The 19,952-nt window shown below is 40.0% G+C and overlaps 1 protein-coding gene across 1 annotated transcript in view; it reads left to right on the forward strand.

The window, feature by feature from the left end:
• The window catches only part of lamb2 (laminin, beta 2 (laminin S)), a 53,536-nt gene extending 33,954 nt beyond the window's left edge, over positions 1–19,582 (forward strand). The window contains exons 14-35 of the mRNA XM_053316955.1: positions 716–851; positions 1,211–1,369; positions 1,458–1,585; positions 1,666–1,798; positions 1,894–2,086; positions 3,239–3,382; positions 3,792–4,023; positions 5,644–5,804; positions 9,885–10,109; positions 10,226–10,443; positions 10,556–10,652; positions 11,925–12,106; positions 12,236–12,426; positions 12,614–12,798; positions 13,401–13,642; positions 14,071–14,274; positions 14,838–14,982; positions 15,069–15,276; positions 15,481–15,622; positions 16,670–16,846; positions 16,934–17,093; positions 18,370–19,582. Of these exons, the coding sequence (XP_053172930.1) occupies positions 716–851; positions 1,211–1,369; positions 1,458–1,585; positions 1,666–1,798; positions 1,894–2,086; positions 3,239–3,382; positions 3,792–4,023; positions 5,644–5,804; positions 9,885–10,109; positions 10,226–10,443; positions 10,556–10,652; positions 11,925–12,106; positions 12,236–12,426; positions 12,614–12,798; positions 13,401–13,642; positions 14,071–14,274; positions 14,838–14,982; positions 15,069–15,276; positions 15,481–15,622; positions 16,670–16,846; positions 16,934–17,093; positions 18,370–18,506 (3,799 nt within the window). The 3' untranslated portion in view covers positions 18,507–19,582. The remainder of the gene's footprint in view (positions 1–715; positions 852–1,210; positions 1,370–1,457; positions 1,586–1,665; positions 1,799–1,893; positions 2,087–3,238; positions 3,383–3,791; positions 4,024–5,643; positions 5,805–9,884; positions 10,110–10,225; positions 10,444–10,555; positions 10,653–11,924; positions 12,107–12,235; positions 12,427–12,613; positions 12,799–13,400; positions 13,643–14,070; positions 14,275–14,837; positions 14,983–15,068; positions 15,277–15,480; positions 15,623–16,669; positions 16,847–16,933; positions 17,094–18,369) is intronic.
• Positions 19,583–19,952: the final 370 nt, after the last annotated feature.

Below are 19,952 nucleotides of genomic sequence, written 5' to 3' on the forward strand. Positions count from 1 at the left end.
ATAAATGTTTGTGCCGCTAAAGGTTTACATATTGTATTTAAATACTGTGCTAATTTAATTTCCTGATAATGGACAACAAACATTGTCTTTTTTTTCTATTTTTAGGCATGCTAAAAACTTAAGAGAAATAAATTAAAGATATTTATTCTTTTTGGTAATAACATTGACTGATACAAGCCAAAACACCAAGAACATCAATTACATATAGCCTAAGTGTTGCCATGCTAATAAATAGCCCAGATTAATATCTCAACAACTGGTCTTCCCTTAACTTTTCTTTTGTTACTCAGTTTTTTAATTCATCCTCTACTTTATTTCATGACATAATACCTAAACAAAAACCCCACTCTGAATGATCTAACGTTAGCATGCTAACACGCTGAACTAAGAAGGTGAACATAGTGAACATTACATCTGACTCAAAGCCCAGCTGAGCCTATAAGTACAACCTCACAGAGCTGCTTGCGTGCCTGTACTCTCTCAGTGTTGTCATAAGACAGTAATGATTTTAGTCACAGTAAACAGTCATTTGGAGATTTTAGACTTCAATCTTTGATTTACAGTAGAAAGGGCTTTGCTGTATAAATTGAAATAGTAATTGTTTACATCACTGATCAAAGGCTAGACGCCCAGAATTTGCCGCTAGGCTCTATAATATAAACTGTAGTGAAGCAGTGAAGTCACAAAACTATTTATGTCTTCTTCTTCTCCGTAGCTGCTCCATGGAGAGCGGCCAGTGTCGCTGCCGCAGTCACATGACAGGACGCCAGTGTACGCAGGTGGAGTCTGGATATTTCTTCATGACTATGGACTACTTCCTTTATGAGGCTGAGTTGGCCAAAATGGGACAGGTGAGCTAACGCATATTCTACATGGACCCACTTTTGTACTGACAAAAGTTGTGCAGTTGTGACTCGGCCTGTCACAATAATTACATGATTGTGTAGCACCCACTCTCCAATCCCAACCCTCACCCACCTTGCATTATTATGCTATTATATTATCATTATATCAGTAGCTTAAAATGATCTTCAAATGACAATAAAATGTATCGAGATCATTTCTGAGACAATATATCGTCCAACAAAAGTAGTTATCGTGACAGGCCTGGTTGTGACAGTTGGTGCCATTTATCAATTTGTACTTGGAAATTTGGAAATATGTATAAACATACCTGAATCAGTACCTGACTATATCTACATATCCTCAGGGTTCTATGTTGGAGTACAGGGAGCACCAGCAAGGTCGTCCAGCAACATGGACTGGAACTGGGTTCGCCCGGATACCTGAGGGTGGCACCTTGGAGTTCCACATCAACAACATTCCCTACTCCATGGAATATGACCTGCTTATCCGCTACGAGTCACAGGTGTTTTTATGATCTCATCTATCATAGTGTCATACTCCCATGTTTCATAATCTGCATATTAACCATACAAAACACTGATTCTATCCAGATGCCCCGGGACTGGGAGGAGGTGCGAATCACAGTGATCCGTCCCGGTCCAATTCCTACCAGCAGCCCCTGTGGAAACACCATCCCAGACGACGATAGACTCATTGTCTCCATGCCGGCCGGAGCCAGGTTTGTGGCGCCGAATACATGCAAACTCACATACACACTAAAGGACTGAATGTAAACTGTGTGCTGACTGTTTGCTCCAGGTTCGTGATCCCTCCTCAGCCTGTGTGTTTGGAGAGAGGTGTGACTTACACCCTCCGCTTTGAGTTCACCCGATACCAGGACGCCAACAGCATCCTGAATGGAGCGGCCAACGCTCTCGTCCTTGTGGACTCTGTGAGATGACTTCTTTATTTCCGATTCCTCTAAAATAAGCATCTGACTCATAAATAAAGCGAGATATTTCATACATCCCTGTTCTGCCGCTCCAGATCGCCTTGATGCCACGCCACTCCTCCATGGAGATGTTCAACGCAGGGGATCTGGCCTCCAACAACAGGAAGCAGACCTATGAGCGGTATCGCTGCCACGAGGGACCAAAGAGCGTGACCCGCCCACTGATGAGTGACACCTGTGCTAAGCTAATCACCAGCATGTCGGCCATCATCAATGACGGGGCCCTGTGTGAGTGCAATAGAAACATTTCTGCCTTGTTTGAATGAGTGCTGGGTGATGTAACTCTGTGGAGGAAACATAGCTTCATCATTCAGATCAATGAAGTTAACATTATTATGATTCTGAAATTAGGAATTTCTAGAGAGTTCATTGATTCTTTTCTCATCTGCATGAGCATAAACCTGGTATTGCAAGATATGGTAATGTAGATCATTTTTAGCATTAGAATGAAATTCAAAGACTTAGAAACAGGCTCACAATTTTCAAGTCTTAAAAAGCAGTCAGTTGCCCAAATGGACATTAAACCTGTTTTTCTTGCTGTAGTCATTCCTCCTGTTCATTAGAACCATTAGAAGATCTTTTCTTAATACATTTACAATGTAAGTGATGGAGGACAAAATCCACAATGCAAAAATGTATTTAGAAGTTGATCTGAAGATAATATGAAGCTTCAGCCATCCAAATGAGTCAAATCAACATTACTGTCTTTTTACTACCAAAGTCTTTTTGTTACTATACTTCCACCACAGCTCAACAGGGAAACACTAAGAGGGAATTAGATGCTAAAAAGACTGTAAATGTGTCAGATATCACTTGATATGACTAACTCACACTGCTGAAGCTGAATAGAAGCTTCTCGTCTACTTTTAAATGACTGTGTGGACTCACTGTGGATTTAGTCCTCCATCACTTTACATTGAAAGCACATTTGAAGGAGATCTTGTAATAGTCAGTATGAACAGGAGGAATGATTACAGAGAGGAAAACCTCTTTTACTGTTCATATGGACACCTGGCGTGAACAATGTCCTATAAAGTTATGTGGGCTTCTAGAAGAAAAAGAGAAACATTTCTTCTTTTAATGTTAATCTCAGTTAACAGTTGCCATGAGAGACACCCAATTAGAGGCTTAAGACACTGTTCCCACAAATATGTCCAGAAACAGTTTTATCGTCTTTTGAAATATTAAAAACTAGGCACGTTAACTGCAGAATCATTCTACTTTTCTATTTTCTCACACAAAAAGTGGCGAGAACTCAGATTTGAGCCATTAGGCTTTATTTGTTCATCTTGTTCCCAGAATTATGATCCATGTTAACGTGCAGGATGTTCTCATTAAGTTTCAGTGACTTAATGTCTGTTCTTCTCTGTCCTCCTCCAGCTTGTAATTGCGACCCTCAGGGGTCCGTCAGCTCCATGTGTGATGTCCGTGGGGGCCAGTGTCGCTGCAGGCCAAACGTGATTGGTCGACGTTGTGACCAGTGTGCTCCGGGAACTTATGGCTTTGGACCATCAGGCTGCATAGGTGATAAATAATGGATCCAGACATGTTTAAGGAGGGTTATCTGCTATATTCATTACTAATTACATGTTCCATCTGTTTAAGCCCTTAACCTGGTCGTCATCTTACAACTTATGTTTCAAATGTCATTGCATTGTTATAACAGCTTATGAAGCAGCATTGCTGTAAAATGTAACCTTTGCATATCATCTTTTATTTTATTACAAATGAAAGAGATAAACATCTGTAGAATGTACTTATTTTACTCTACTGTGCATCTTAAGTGCACTGCCTCTGATTAGTCCTATACTATGCTGCTGGCGCCCTCTAGTGTCTCTGAAAATCCAAAGCTGCTTTACTCAAACTATTTATTCCCTATTTGATTTCTCCTCTTCCTACTCCCTTCCTTCTCCTTTTCTCTCCCTCCGTCCAGCCTGCGGTTGCAGTCTGGAAGGTTCTGTGACTCGGCTGTGTGACAAGTTCACCGGTCACTGTCAGTGCCGCCCCGGAGCTTTCGGTCAGCAGTGCGACAGATGTCAGGCGGGTCACTGGGGCTTCCCCAGCTGCCGACCCTGCCAGTGTAACGGACATGCTGACGAGTGCGACCAGAGGAACGGAGCCTGCATCGGCTGCAGGGACAACACCGGAGGAGACAAGTGTGACAGGTGATGGATAAAATATCATATACTGACATGAGGATAAAGAGAGAGATTTAAAGGCTTTGGAGGGTAAAAAGTTTGTTGTGTTGCTGGAATGCAATAGCACAAAGCCACTACTGTTAATGATATAGGAGTCATTCAGTGAGCTTCATGGGAAATTAGAATGACAAGTACTCTAATAAGATGCATCAAAGCTCCACATGTATACAAGCCTGGCCTTGCCTTTACAGACTGAAATATTTGGAGAAAGGGGATTTGGAGTATGTGGTTATAGTAATAGTACACCGTCACTGCCAGTGTTTAGGAAACATCATAAAACAGACACTGGATTATTTTTTTCAGAACATTTACAGAAAACAACATCATTTAATCCACATGGCTCAGATGTGTTCAGTGTACAGTACAATGTAGCTTCCTCTGCACAGCACTGCACTTTGTTTACAGTGGCCTCTCCTCTAAGGGGACAAGGAAATCTTTTCAAAACCCCAGAGAGGCCCCTCAGTGAGGCTTATACATAATGATGGGTTAGGGTTTATATGATTTCATTGATTTAATATGATTTTTCTCTCATCACTTTTTAGTTGTTTATCTTTTAATGACATTATACATTTTTTGTAAACTCTGTTAACTACTCTCAAGATCTTTATTTTTTATGTCATCAAGATTTCTGGAGCATAAATGTTTGACATGTTTTTTTTAGTTTGAATGCCTTTATCAGAGAGACCACAGTAGAAATATAATAAGAAAGGGAATGCAACAAAGCTCACCTGCCAGATGCAAACCCAGGTCATTATGGTTCATGGTTGCCATCTTAACCCCGTTTACACCTGCTTTTTTTGTTTGATACAAGCCTTCCAAGTGTCTGAAATACAGTGCATCACACCTGCACCTGTAAACTGGACACAGTCTGCCTCACAGTGACTCCTCGTGTGTTTTTGTTAAAATCTGTGTAAAGCAACAATATCTTTTGAGTTTGACATACCACAGAAAAGTGTGTTATTAACCACTCTGTCAAGTTTTTAAAAAAAAAAGCCAAGTATATATAAAATGAGGCTGCTCTCAAACACTATGGGCGTGTCTGCTGAAAGGCGAAGAAACCACGCCCCTCTCAAGTGGCAACTGTCAATCAAATATCACCATGACAACATGAAAAATGGATGCTTCGTCCAGCAGCTTTCTTCTGCCAGCTCAGCCCTATATGTTTGAGCCACATGTTTTCAGTAACAATTATTTAACATGTATAATATGTTTTGAAATACATTTATGAATTTTACACACTTTACACAGTATTTAAATATCATGATTCGATTCCATTTGTGGATCTCTCATAGTGGAATCATTTTCAGCACACCTCATTTAGGATCACTTGTGCCTTCCCCACATCCTGTGGTTTCACCATGTTCTGTGGTTTGAGCAGCAAAGCAGTTTCGACATTTTGTAGGTCTTGTAGTCTTTAGTTAGCTGGTGTTTGCAACCACACTGGTTTGTTACAGTCCAGAGCTACAAAACACTCACATTTCTTTGATCAACCAACAGAGATTATAATTTATTGATGTTCTTCTTGTTTATTGCTCTTTCAAGTTGTGTTGCTTCACCTTTAACTCTGTAAACTTTATCTTTCTGTAGATGTGCCAATGGTTACTATGGTAATCCGGTTTTGGGCATAGGTCAGTGTCGTCCGTGCCCCTGTCCGGACGGGCCCAACAGCGGACGCCACTTTGCTGCATCTTGTTACCAAGACAACCGTAACCGTCAAATCATCTGCAACTGTAACCAGGGTTACACAGGTGAGCTTAGGATCATTACATCATGCTTTGTCCCTATATTTCTTCTTCTGTCCTGCCAATTCTTGCTTTCTGCTTTCTTGCTTTCTTTTTCTCCTGCTTCTCTTCATCCTCTGATCGGATCATAGGTATGGTCAGATACATCTCTGCAGTTACAGTAGACATTCATTCTTCAGGATTCAGGATTCATGAATTTTCTACAAAATCTATGACATTTTGAGCATCTGTTAAACCATCATAAAGCATCATGGTGCTGCTCTTCATCATATGAATTGTTTCAGCCATAAAACATTGCTGTAAAACCTTATTTGATACAAAAACATAAGTCATTTTGTCTGTGGTGTGTTTATTTAAGCCAGATGACACATTCACCACAATGGATCTCTGTTAGTTTAATGAATGAAGAGAACCAGAATAGAGCACTTTGTCAACATGTATATTGGTAAAGTCTTGTTTTTAGGAGACTGGAGTTTTATCAAAGGAAAATCTGATCTTACAGTCGAGCCTTAGTGGTTGAGATGAACCTATAAACATGCATACAGAACTGTGGCGTCTCTTAAGCCCCCAACCAAAATTTGGAGGTTTCATCCTCTTTGGACTCATAAACATTCACAATGAACTCATTATGAATCTAGCAACTAGATTTTAGCCACGCTAGCTGCATGGCTCTAGTGATGGTAACTATTGGAGCAATTGTCATTATTTCATCACATTCATGTTACTATCAGGAATGAATTGTAATAACTTTTCATCAGGTTTAAATTTCCTATTCACCAAGATGTTTGTTCACAACCAAACACTGATGACAATCCCAGCAATCTGTACTTTGTGGTTAGTGCTCATTAGCTAATGTTAACATGCTAAAGTAAGATGATGAACATGGTAAACATTATACCTGCTTAACTTTAGCATGTTAGCATTGTTATTGTGAACATGTTAGCATTCAGCTAACGTGGCTGTAGACTATGTCCCAATTCCATACTTCATACTATTTCCAAACATGTTTTGAGTATATGTATTGTGTTCACACTGTAAAAGCAACAGTGTGCTGTTGATGGACACTGTTCTCTCTCAGTGCAATGCACAGATGAATTAAAGAAGCTGTTCATAACTGGGAAAAATAGAATAAACTGTGAATAGTAGTGAAACAGTTCAGAAACAAAAACATAACTATTAAAAGTCCATTTAGAAGTCATAGTTTGATTTAACGTCAATGGTCTATATAGTGTATAATATTGCTTAATAAAACAGTTAAGTGCATTGATAACCATAACCCTAACCCGGCAAAAACAGTATATTATGAAGATATAAAGGTTAGTATGTAGGCCATTCTACCAAAATGGTGCAAACTGCAGTCCCACAACCAAAAAACCAAATTATATAAAGTATGTAAGTCTTAGATGTTTACTAATATAAGTGAAATTTTCATTTATGAAATTCTATGTAAAAAATGTTGTCCCACATTTCTATGTCACTACTGAAACAGGAAGTATTCCTGCCATTCTATATCCATTATGTATATACTATCTACTGTTAGTATGTAGTATGGATTTCGGTCACATTACGTCATGTTTTAGATCCATGTAGCAAAGTGTTCAAGTTGCACTCTGAAAAAATGTGACTCCTCCTGCTGACACACTGAGTCAGTCACCAACAGTATTTATTAAGCTTCAGATCAGGTCTAAAAGTTTAATAATAAAACTCCAATCTTCTACCTTGCATAAGAAGGTGACAACACTGTTTCCTGATGGGCTCTGGTAATAGTAACTTGTGTCATTTCCTCCCTCCCTTGTACTACTCTACTGGCACAGGGATTGTTAAACGCTCCGGGGCGACCATTTTTAAGCGTGAGTAATGATGGTTGACCCCCGTGCTTCTCTTCCTTCTTCATTTCCCACCAACCCTACCCTCCACTCTGGCTGACTCCACTCTGACACTTGAGACTTGGCTCAAAAAAAAAAATCATATCGGCTTTAGGGCCCGACTGGATTTTTGGGGCTGATGCCGATACAGATATTAGGGACCAAAAAAATATCTGATATCGATATATTGGGTGATAATGCTACATACAGAATATATAATATATACATAAAAACATGTTTTTTATGCAATAATCCCTCAAATGTTGTTCTCAAACACTTATGACAGAGATAAATAATGGAGGCTGTATTATGTTACAGTTTAACTATAAACAATAAATTCCCAGTGGTGGATACTGTTTCAGTGCACTCATTTTATTCAATAACTTCAATTAGATATGAATAAAAAAAACACACAGAACAAACAAACACATTTATGTATTAAACTTGTATTAATATAAAGGATCAAATATACAGAAAATGCTGTTTAAAAAAACAAGGAAGTACAGTTGACTCTAAAAATGTTAGACTATATTTTCTTTCTACACAGATTTCCCTTCGTTTATTCACTGCCACTCCTGCTCGTTACTCCCCCTCTCTCTTCCATCCCTCTCCTCCATCTAACTTTCTCTTTTTTTTTCTTTTTCTTTCATCTAATCCTTCCTGCACTTGAACTTTTACTCTATCAGTGCAGCCCTACCCACCCTCTCATTCCTCCTTTCTCTAATTTCCTTCTGTGCTCCTTCCTGCTGGACACAAATATGCCAGGTATTTCTTCTTTTGAATGGAACATAAAGGGAGTGCCAATTAGAGGAAAAAAAGCCTAATGAGTGGCTCCCTGGGAAAAGGCTGCAGTAGTCCCCCTGACTGTTATAGTAGCTGTGCTGTACTTCTGCAGTGTGGAGAGATTGGAGAGCAGAAAGAATGATTATTGGTAAAAATGTATATGTAGGTATTTGTGTTTAGGATGAAATCAAAAACACAAACTGCACGGGACACTCATGTAGAAGCTTAAAGTTATAGAAAAATTGTTGAAAGAGCATCTAGATATAGAGAATATTTATATATTATAGAGAATTATTGAATTTTGAATGCTTTTATTCTATCTATCACAGCTTTCTAATCTTAATAGCACAGACCAGTTGCATGCATTGTAAATCATCTCATTAACTCAGCCAATCAAATGTGTGCATTCCCATAAGCATTGTAACTCAGTCAGCAAGTGAGATACACACAGTGGCACACACATGGGAGGGGCAAGATGAGAGACTGCAGTCAGCGAAATAAGCGAAAAAGTCATTTAATGGAATTCTCTAAAAAGATAAAAGTCGACAGAGCTTTTAATCCAGAATGGAACTCTCCCATGTTCATTCTCCCCACAGGCAGTTCAAAACCACTATGTCTCATATGTTCCCAGACTGTGGCCATTGTGAAACACCACTACAAGACACTCAAATCCAAACAGAAAGGCATGGAAAATAAACAATGGTAGAGCCCAATATGATCAACTGACTTCATTTTAAGATTCACATTTTTTTCAAAAGCTCTATAATATGTATGTATAATATTCTATAAGCTGTATAATGTTAGTTTCTTTCGTATTGGTGTATCAGCTCATTCACATCAATAGTACACATTTTTCTGTGGGTTGAATTAACAAAACTGGAGGCTTGGCAGTCGGCCCGTTCCAAACAGGCACATTTTGAACGAGCGCTGTGCTAGTTTTATATAATTAGAAGGGTTGAATACGTTTATCCATTCATTTTTGGAGCGCTACGGGTGACATATTTAGAGGGTACATCAGCCTAAAAGTTTGGGAATCACTGGTTGTTACTTTATATTATATGTATAATCCACTATGGGTGTGATGATACTTAACTAATCACAGCTGGTTAACCAAACCCCATTGAGTGATGATTAACAAAACTGATAAGTGTTAAACCTGTTTATTTCAATGGACCTGTCCACTGAAAACAGTTTAACCTTGGTCTGGGTCAAATCTAGTGACCGTTTATACATGAATAGGGTCCTCATTACATTGTAAAACAGAGATTAGATGTTGATGCTGCTGATGTTATGCTACAACACCCTAAAAACAGCTTTGGATATTCTTAAGGGCACTTCATCCACACTTGGCAGAACCACTACTCGTCAATAATCATATATTCTCCCTCCTTTCTCGTTGTAACTTGTCCTGTTCTATTTGCTTTTTCTCCCAATTCAGGCGCCAGATGTGAGGAATGTGCCCCCGGTTACTATGGTAACCCCTCTCAGCAGGGAGGGCGCTGCCAGCCGTGCCAGTGCAACAACAATATAGATATGTCAGACACGGACGCATGCGACAGACAGAAGGGAGAGTGCAGGAAATGCCTCTACAACACCGAAGGCCCCAACTGTGGCATCTGCAAGAGCGGCTATTTCGGGGACGCATCCCGACGCAATTGCAGGAGTGAGTAACATGTTCATCAAGAAAGCATTTTATTATGTTAATGTACTTATTACAGATCCAACTACGCACAGGATTGCAATACCATGCTGACAATGTTCTTCTTTTTTGCCCATCAGAATGTATATGTAACTTCCTGGGCACTGAACGCAGTCAGTGTATGGAACGTGAGGAGTGTGTGTGCCAGCGAGCCTCAGGCCAGTGTCAGTGTCTACCAAACGTTATGGGTCTGACATGTGACCATTGCGCTCCCAACCACTGGAACCTGGCCAGTGGAAAGGGTTGTGAAGCCTGCGCCTGTGACCCCAACAACTCTGTCACCTCCTCATGTAACGAGGTAAGGGATGCTTGGACCTGAAGTCATTGTACTCAAAGTCTAAATATGTTCTCATACTCACTGACAATAATCGATGTGCCATATTACTATTGTTCCACTTTCTGTCGTGCAGTTTACAGGTCAGTGTCAGTGTCGGGATGGATTTGGAGGGAAGACCTGCACAGACTGCCAGGAGAACTACTGGGGAGACCCAAGCACACAGTGCAGAGGTTAGAAACATGAAGATATAATGCAAGCTCTTAGAAACAGTGTAGTAGCTGTTATGAACAACAGAGGCACCAAAAAAAAAAGCTCCAGCTGCTCAGTACATCTCTGAACTGTGCAAAAATCATTAAAGACAGAAAGAAGAGTTGTTAATGAACATATTGAGCTCAGCATGTGCTCCTAATGACATTTAGCTAACACCAGAGCCAGGTTACCATCCAGGTAACGCAGCTTATATTTAATGTTCGACAATTGGTGTGTAGTTATTTATACACAACTAAGAGTTAATTAAAAATTCACAGACACTATGACACACATGCCCTTTCCCTTCATGAAGACCAGACTGGAAATAAGTCTCAGACTTTATTGCATCATGACATTTTGTCTGTGTACAATAATATTTTCTCTTAATTACTACTACTACAACTAAAAACTTCATAGAAAGTTGGCGTGCCACTTTAAAATGTTTTAGCTACTGTTATAAGAGCTTGTATGCTATGACTTTAGCACACAGTATATGGATGTATAACTTTACTTGCACTGGCTGGTGTTTATGAAGAAAGTTAGATAGCTAGCTAAAAAGCCTGTTGCTAAGTGTGTTTGGCTAGCTAGCGACGCAGTCCTTTCATTTGCTGGTGGGACACTCATGGTGCATTTTATTAGGAACAATGTTTGCAATCTGATGCAACCTAACACAACAGCTCTGCCATAACTTCTACTGCTGAAAAAAGAGTGTTCCTAATATACAGTATATTATCCATATGCACATGCGGTGTTGTGTTAACGTTAAGAACAGTTGCACTTACACAAAAAACATTTTATACAGCCTCAATACTAAATATAAAGGAGAACCATGAACTTTCTGACCATGTCAACAAAAACTGAAAATTTATGAATGAGCTGCTATATTGAATTGCATTAGATTGCACAGGTGGTGTATGTGTGGGGTTAAAGCCAGGTGTTTTTTATTAGGTGGAGATGTTGGCTTTAAAAAAAAGAATCAAGTTTAAGCCCCAGAAATACAGATGACGCCTGTGGTCCAGTGCTGACTGTAGTAATTATATGATATATTTATGACTACTTTAAGAGGGAAATATTCAACACCAGAAAAAACACCAGGCAAAGCAGTTTTGTACTTCCATTTATGTGCCTTTCAAAGTCAAGTCTTATAATATTATCTTTTTCAGAGTAACACAGATCTTTTAACCCTAACCCAAAAATAATGCATTAAGTCTCGGTCATATCATATTAACTGTTCTCCTCTTCTCTCCTCCCAGCTTGTGACTGTGACTGGCGTGGCATTGAGACCTCTCAGTGCAACCGGCTGACAGGCCACTGTGTTTGCCAGCAGGGGGTGTCAGGTGTCCGCTGTGACCAGTGTGCTAGAGGCTTTTCTGGCCAGTTCCCCAACTGCCAGCCCTGTCACCAGTGCTTTGGGGACTGGGATCGCATAGTGCAGGTGCAGTTTCATGTAGAGGAGGAGGTCTGATCCTCAATCTGCAGAAATCAAATGTGAAATATTCAATATTCTGACTGGCAAAGAGTCAAGCCTTCTGTTCACAATACATATCATCTGTCTCATCACCAGGACCTGGCAGTGCGTACCAAGTCTCTGGCTGAGCGTGCCCATGAGATTCAGACCACTGGGCTTACTGGGGCCTATGAGAAGGCTTTCAGGGACCTGGAGGAGAAACTGGCACAGGCTCGGGACATTGTCAACGCACGCAATGCCACTGTTGCAGCCGTTGCTACTCTGATGGAGCTTATTGAAGATCTTAGGTATTATTACATCCAACTGCTTTTCACATTTTTTGAATGACTATTTCAGTAATATCAAGTCAGTGGCGCTTGAGGAAAATGTAACTTCATCCCCGTTGCAGATTTACTCATTTATTCATGAAAGTACATTTTTATTCACAACAGAATTACAATTTGCATCCCTTCCAACAAACTTCTTGTCCCGTAGAACACAGATTGGTGACACCACTGACACCTTGAACCGCCTTGAAGGAGACCTGACCATCGTCCAAGACAGCAACTCTGAGGCAAGCAAGGAGCTCAGCGCTCTGGAGAGAGAGGCCAAAGAACTAAACCTCACTTCAGAGCAGCTACATCGGCAACTGGATATCCTAAAAAACTCCAACTTCCTAGGTGAGACAGAGTGTTGTCTTTAACCATCTGCATTATTTAATATTTCACCCCCTTACATATTCTGCTCCATTTAAACTTCACACAAAGCATCATTATTCCTAATCCTCTTTCCCTGAGTCCTTAAAGATCCCCTCCAGACATGTATTAAGATATGTAAGAATACTCACTACTTGGAAGTGGTGGTTTAAAAACAAAAAGTATAATTACCACATTAAAATCCTTAAAATGGCATATACTTCTCCCTCATTAAAAAGTCCAGGATCTATGAATATGCAAAAATATTTTATCTCAGAAGTGTTGGACACTGGGACTTAAACTGGAGGCTTCCAAGCTAGTTGTGATGTCACAAATCATGCTCTTAGGCTCTGCCCCTTTAAAATGAGACTATTAATGAGCACAGAGAAACTTTCCACTTTCAGCAGACCAATGTGAAAACAGCCTATTAGTGTCAAACTCTGCTCATACACCATTCTACACAGTGAACAAGAAGAGAAGCATATTTCTGAGTGGAGGAGGGCTTTAAGAATCCCCAAATTTACTCCAAACATCACTTTAATCGAACTGAATGTGCTTTTCTTCCTCCCTCCTACTTTTTCCTGCAGGTGCGTATGACAGCATCCGCAGCTCCTACAACAGGTCTCGTGATGCGGAGCGGCGAGCCAATGAATCAACCACCACCAAGCCCAGCACCGTCAGCCAATCCGCAGACACCCGCCGCCGCACCGAGCGCCTCATCACCGTCAAGAAAGACGACTTTAACCGGAAAAATGCAGCTAACAAGCGTGCGCTGGGAGATCTCAACACCAGAGCACAGGGCCTGGATGTGAAGAAGATCAATGAAAAGGTTTGATCTCGTTCCTCATAGAAAAAAGTTTCCATGCATGTGTAAAGTACAAACAAATTACCCTAATCATTTAATACAATTATTTATGGTCTATAAATTCACAAAATTGGAGTAACTTGCTCCCTGAACACTTGAAATTTGCTGCAGCCTTCCCAACTTTTAAGAGACTCACCAAATCCTGGTTTATTTAGCAACAAACCTGTACTCATGACTAGTTTTATGTGTATTTTACTGAACCGTGTTGCACGTTTTACTTTGCTTACCCTCTTTTTATCCTGTGCTGTATTGTATTTGATTTACCTACTTTTTTTACTCTTTTTACTATTTTAATCTCTTACTTTCACAAAAGGGAGTGAAGTGTTTCAGTCATACACATACACACTTTAATTATGATCATTTTCAAAGTACATGTGCACCTGTCCCAACAGGTTTGCGGTGCTCCAGGCGATGTTCCCTGTGGGGAGAGTCCGTGCGGGGGTGCAGGTTGTCGTGATGATGACGGTAACCGTCACTGTGGAGGTCTGAACTGTAATGGTGCCGTGGCAGCTGCTGACAACGCCCTGGAGAGAGCCAAACTTGCAGACAAGGAGCTGAACAAAGCGATGGGAGAGGTGGAGGGACTCTTTACCAAGGTGTGAAAACACATGAGGAGATACTATACTTTTGGACTTCAAAATGTCACATATATTGTATCTGGTACATTTTTCTAGAGCTGCCTCTTTGCACCAATATGAAACAGTCATACAGGGAGAAAATCATTATAGAGGTGGCTGGAAGAAAGCTTTTTGTCCACTTCTCATTAAAGCAGAATGGAATGCAGCAAGACTTCAGGGATGAATCTCATTTGCAAGTGTTTTATGTTCCCTCCTGACTCTACAAAGCAATTCTTTATGGAGTGTTTTTTAATTAAATTTTTGTCAGAGTTGAACTTGTTATGATGTTGCATACACAACCATATTATACTGTAGTTTCAATTCAAATCCATCGTTGTTCACTGTGAGTCGCCTGAAAAACTAGACTACAGACTACATCATAGACCGAATCACTCAGAATGGAGATTTTACACTCTTGAAATGACACTTTAGCTTGTGTGTTTTGAATGGGCAATGCAGCTGCATTCTGGGACACATAGACACATTAAGACTAGACTAAATATAGGCAATAGCTTGGGTAAACATTTCTGCCTTTCACTCAGGTGGCAGAGGCTAAGACCAAGGCAGAGGAGGCCAAAGGTAAAGCTCAGGCAGCTCTGGACAAAGCCACAGCCACCAAGAACAAAGTGGAGCGCTCCAACAACGACCTGAGAGACCTCATCAAACAGATCAGAGAATTCCTCACTCGTAAGTCTGACATCTACATTATATTTACAACTTTACGAAGAACAACCCTTTTTCTAACCCTGACACTTCTCATGTCTTTCTATCAGAGGAGGGCGCAGACCCCGACAGTATTGAGGCAGTAGCCAACCGCGTGTTGGAGCTCTCCATCCCTGCTTCACCTCTTCAGATCAGACATCTTGCTGATGAAATCAAAGAGCGGGTTAGCAGCCTTTCCAGTGTGGATGCCATCTTGGCGAAGACGCAGGATGATGTCCGCAAGGCAGAAAAGCTGCTGCTGGATGCCAAGAGGGCAAGGTAGTTGGAATAGAGTCAGGCGTAAAGCAGATGCATTGGCAGCCGTAAATGGCACACATTCAACACGGCAGAGATACAGAGATGAAATAATGAAACCTTCTCTCTTTCTACCTAAAATCTACTATCAATCGTTTGTAGTGCATTTTATGCTGATGTGTCCTCTCTTAAACATTGTCCTATCAATAACACTATATTATTGTTAAGGCATCGTTCTGAGGGGGTGAAGACCACAGCAGAGACAGTGAAACAGGCCTTGGTGGATGCTAAGACTGCACAGACGTCAGCAGAGAAGGCCATAAAAAGAGCCAGAAATGACATACGGGAGACTGAGGACCGGCTGGTACAGGTAACCAAAAAAGAAGCCAGCAAACATGAGGCAAAACTGAGCAATAAAATAATATTTATTTAGATCTGTAGGCTATAATTTGGTTTTCCAGCCAAAAGAACAGTGTTTTATGTTGCAATATACGTATGACCCATTCACTAGATGTATGTGATGGATGTTTAGGTTATTATCTATTGTGAAAATTAAGTAAAAAAGTATTTTATTTTAATATTTGCAATGGATACAATGATGCATATCTTAAAGAAGATGCTTGTAGTGATGAACCTATAGAGAATGATTGCTTAACTCTACATCTCTATGGCGCATTTTAGCGTCTTTCAGTTCATTTTCTGCATTTTTGCATTATGACCTACAACATTACTGTTTTAGTCTCACTCATACTGCTTTCACCAGCATCATTTTCAGACACAGCTGGAAGCTCAGTCAAAAGCTCTGATAAAGCCACTGTACACTAGCAAGAAAGCACCAAACAGCAGACTGAAGCAGTTAGCAATTTAGCATTTAGCAGCTAAAGAGAAAGATTCTTCCTTCAAAGAATTGGTCAAAAACAAAAACATAGCTAAAAGAAGAGTCAGCATTGGACTTACATTCCCTGAACAGCCAGAAACATGACTCTGGATTGATGTTAATGTTGCCCTTGATGTATTAGTTAGCAACTGTTCGTCAATGTATTCGCAATATCGAATTTAGAAAGCGATTATACGTCAATGTTGTGTTTACAGCTTCCACTGATCCCAAGTGTCCAAAAATTGGTTAATGGAGAGTTTTAAGGATTTTGGTACCAAATGGCTTAAATATGTTTTGTACAACATATTGTAACAAAGAGTAGACAGACTAGTGCTAGAACTGTATTGATTCTTCTAATATGTTGAAAATGTTCAAATCACATGCATACAAGTTGGTCATTACATGAACATCCAGGACAACGTTTTAAAGATCACACCCCTGAATAATAACATGGTACTTATATCCAACAAAAGTAAACTTTGTGAGATGATATTATTCCAGAAGGATTAGAATTCACTTGCTTGTACATGCCTTACTCAGATTGAGTCAGAGACATCAAACAGTGAGAAGAATCTAAATGAGGCCATGGACCGTCTGGGCACACTGGGACGGGAGATCAATGCCCTGAAGACCAAGCGTGCAAACAACAGCATGGCAGCAGCCAGAGCCGAAGAGACAGCCACCATGGCACGAGACAAGGCAAAGGAAGCCAAGCAGGTATGTCTGTGTGTCTCTGAATTAGCATGCATTATAAAAAGCTTACTCAGCTATCTGCAATAAACTCTCCCTTGTCTTTATTCTCAGATTCTAGACGGCCAACTGACAGATAAATACCATGAGGTGCAGCAGCGGGTTGACACCAAGGCCAAAGCTGTACAGGATGCCAAGAAGAGGGCCGAGAGCCTCAGAGATGAAGCAAAGGAACTACTAAGAGATGCCCAGAACAAGCTGCAGAGACTAGCAGGTGCTTATCCATGTCTATATATTTATGTATGAATGAAGTGATAGAAGGGGGTTTATGTGTTTGGAGTAAGAACACTATTGGTTTTTATTTAAGAAACAATTCCTGCAACATGGATAGTGAAAGAAGAGCAGATACTAATTGAATATTGAAGCTATAGTTTCAAGTCTAGACTCAAAATGTATTAGTATGCCGCCTTTTATGCAGATTAGTGCATTTTAAAGTACTTAAGGTGACTAGCAAGCAATTTGAGACTAATCCACATGAAAAATGGATATAATACAAGTGAAATCATAAGACACTATAAAGTAAAATGAATAAATGGCAGTAAAACATTTAAATCAGAAGTAGGACATCGCTCCACTTCTATTGTTTATTCATGCATTACATACATACTGGGTTGAGCAGGTTGCCTCATTATCTAAATTACATAATAGTCATTAAGCAGCTCCAACAGGCCGTAGTGTGAAAATTAAAAACTGCTCTTGCTCTTTTGAAAAACTAAAAGACTCGAGCGAGATGACCCAAGAGAGAATATAGATTGTAACTAGTTTCTCTCTCTGAAGTCTAGACCCCATAACTAATATTTCAGTTTTATCCTAATTGTGCCTGAAGGCGAAGCTCTCAATTTACAAGACATTCTACATTCCAACTCTCACCTATGGTCACGAGCTTTGGGTAGTGACTGAAAGAAGTGTTTGAGTTTGTTGATACAAGCGGCCAAAATGAGTTTCCTCCAGAGAGTGTCAGGGCTTAGCCGTAGAGAGTTCAGACAACCGGGGGAGGCTAGGAGTAGAGCCGCTGCTCCCTAACATTGAAAGGAGCCATCTGAGGTGGGTTGGGCACCTGGTCAGGATGCCTCCTGGACGCCTCCCTTTAGAGGTGTTCAGAGCACATCCAACTGGGAGGAGACCCCATGCAGACCCATAACACGCTGGAGGGATTACATATCTTTCTTGGCCTGGGAATGTCTTGGGATCCCATGGATGCCAACACAACCCAGCCCTGGATAAGTGGCAGAAAATGGATGGATAACTAACTTGATCCTTGAGGAACCTCACAATTTAATTTTAGTATTTTCAGAAATGGCAAAGAGTTCTCTGCCTGAGGGATAGAAGGTAAACCAGTTAAAATGGTTTCCGGCAGGCCAAAGTGTTCCCTCAGTCTATTTAAAAGAATTAATTGATCAAATTGTGTCATTCAAGATGACTTACAGTGGCTCCAAATTCTGTTAATGCCTGCATGTGTAACCGATCCTAAAATGTTCTGGTTCCCACAGAGCTAGAGAAGAACTATGAGGAGAACCAGAAGAAGTTGGAGGGGAAAGCTCGTCAGTTGGACGGCTTGGAGGGAACGATGAAAGACATCCTCAACGGCATCAACAAACAAATCCAGATCTACAACACGTGCCAGTAACACGTGGACAACAGGTTTCATCGTCATTCTGCCGTTTCTTCCACATACAGTAACTCGACAATAGACTCTAATTAAAGATTAGGATTGGCTGGTTTTTCAAATTATTTTGCGCATTTTGTAGGATGTGCACACTGTCTTTCATATAAGTATTTAAAATGGCAGAAATCCAGGACTGAACATATAAAGGTTGTCTGATATCACATATTTTACGTTTATTTGTGCACATTATATTTGTTTTAAATTTCAAATGAATCTGGAAATGTATCTGTGTTTAAATTTGTATCTTAAATATAAATCAATCAATCAAAGTTATATATTAGAACAGTCAATTATACACAGATGTGGGTGGAAATAATGCAGTGCCAACTATTGGTAGTTTAACCATTTATTGTTTACTTAGAGGGACTCTGTTGCATAATCAGCAGGTCGATACCATTTTCTTTGGATTTTTCTATTAACTCCGTTACTACTGGAAACATATGCTGAGCTGTGCTCATCTCTAGGACCCCGTTTAAACTGCAGTGGACCGTGTCTTCTTGCAGCAGCATATTTGAATGCATGAGAACATAACATGAATAAAAAGTTAAGATGATCAGGTCTAGTCTCTGTATAGTTTTAAGGCTTTTCAGTAAGAATGAAGAGAAGAATAGTGTTAACATATTTGTATGGATTTTTAAAATTTAGGATTTTCAGAAAACAAAACCTACACATTGTGGTGCTAGGAATCAAAGCATTTCTCTTTTCAGTTTTTATTTTTTTTATGTCTGCCTTTACATTTTAACAGAGAAACAAATTATATTTTCATGTGAAAATAAAACAAGTTGTTTGTCTCTGCTAAGCCAATAAATGTAAACCTGCCTATAAACCACTTCTGCCTGGAGTAGGAGGATGGCTATTCATCAATAATACACAGGAATAATGTGAGCTAGCAGTTAAGCTAGTGAAATGCACTGTTGGTTAACGCTGGTTCAAAGTGAATAAATGAACTGTCAGATGGATTGACATGAAACTGATTAATAAAAGGCCTTGGTGTAGCTGAACCTGAAAAGCTGAGTCAACATACTCTAAAGTGATCCGTTAAGGTAATAAACTTGTTTGATTGAGGTTATTTTTGAAAACAGACTTGTCTGGTCAAGTTTAACTGAGAAGATTGCTATCACTATCCAATTTATTTGTTCAATATGAAGCTGAAGCCAGGAGACAGTTAGCTTAGCTTAGCATAAAGACTGGAATCGGGGGAAACAGCTAGCCTGGTTCTGTCCAAGGGTTAAAAAAGTATGCCTACCAGCATCTCTACATGTTACTAATTAAAAGGTTATATATCTGACTTATTGGAGTCTTGTTGGACCTAGGAGGTTGCCAGGCAACCAGCAGAGGTACAAGACAATCCCTTGTAAAACCACAATTTGGCATTGACATTTCAGTTTCTGTAGAAATTTAACAAAC

Source organism: Scomber japonicus, chromosome 4 (genome assembly GCF_027409825.1).
Source record: "Scomber japonicus isolate fScoJap1 chromosome 4, fScoJap1.pri, whole genome shotgun sequence".
In the NCBI taxonomy this organism is placed as follows: domain Eukaryota; kingdom Metazoa; phylum Chordata; class Actinopteri; order Scombriformes; family Scombridae; genus Scomber; species Scomber japonicus.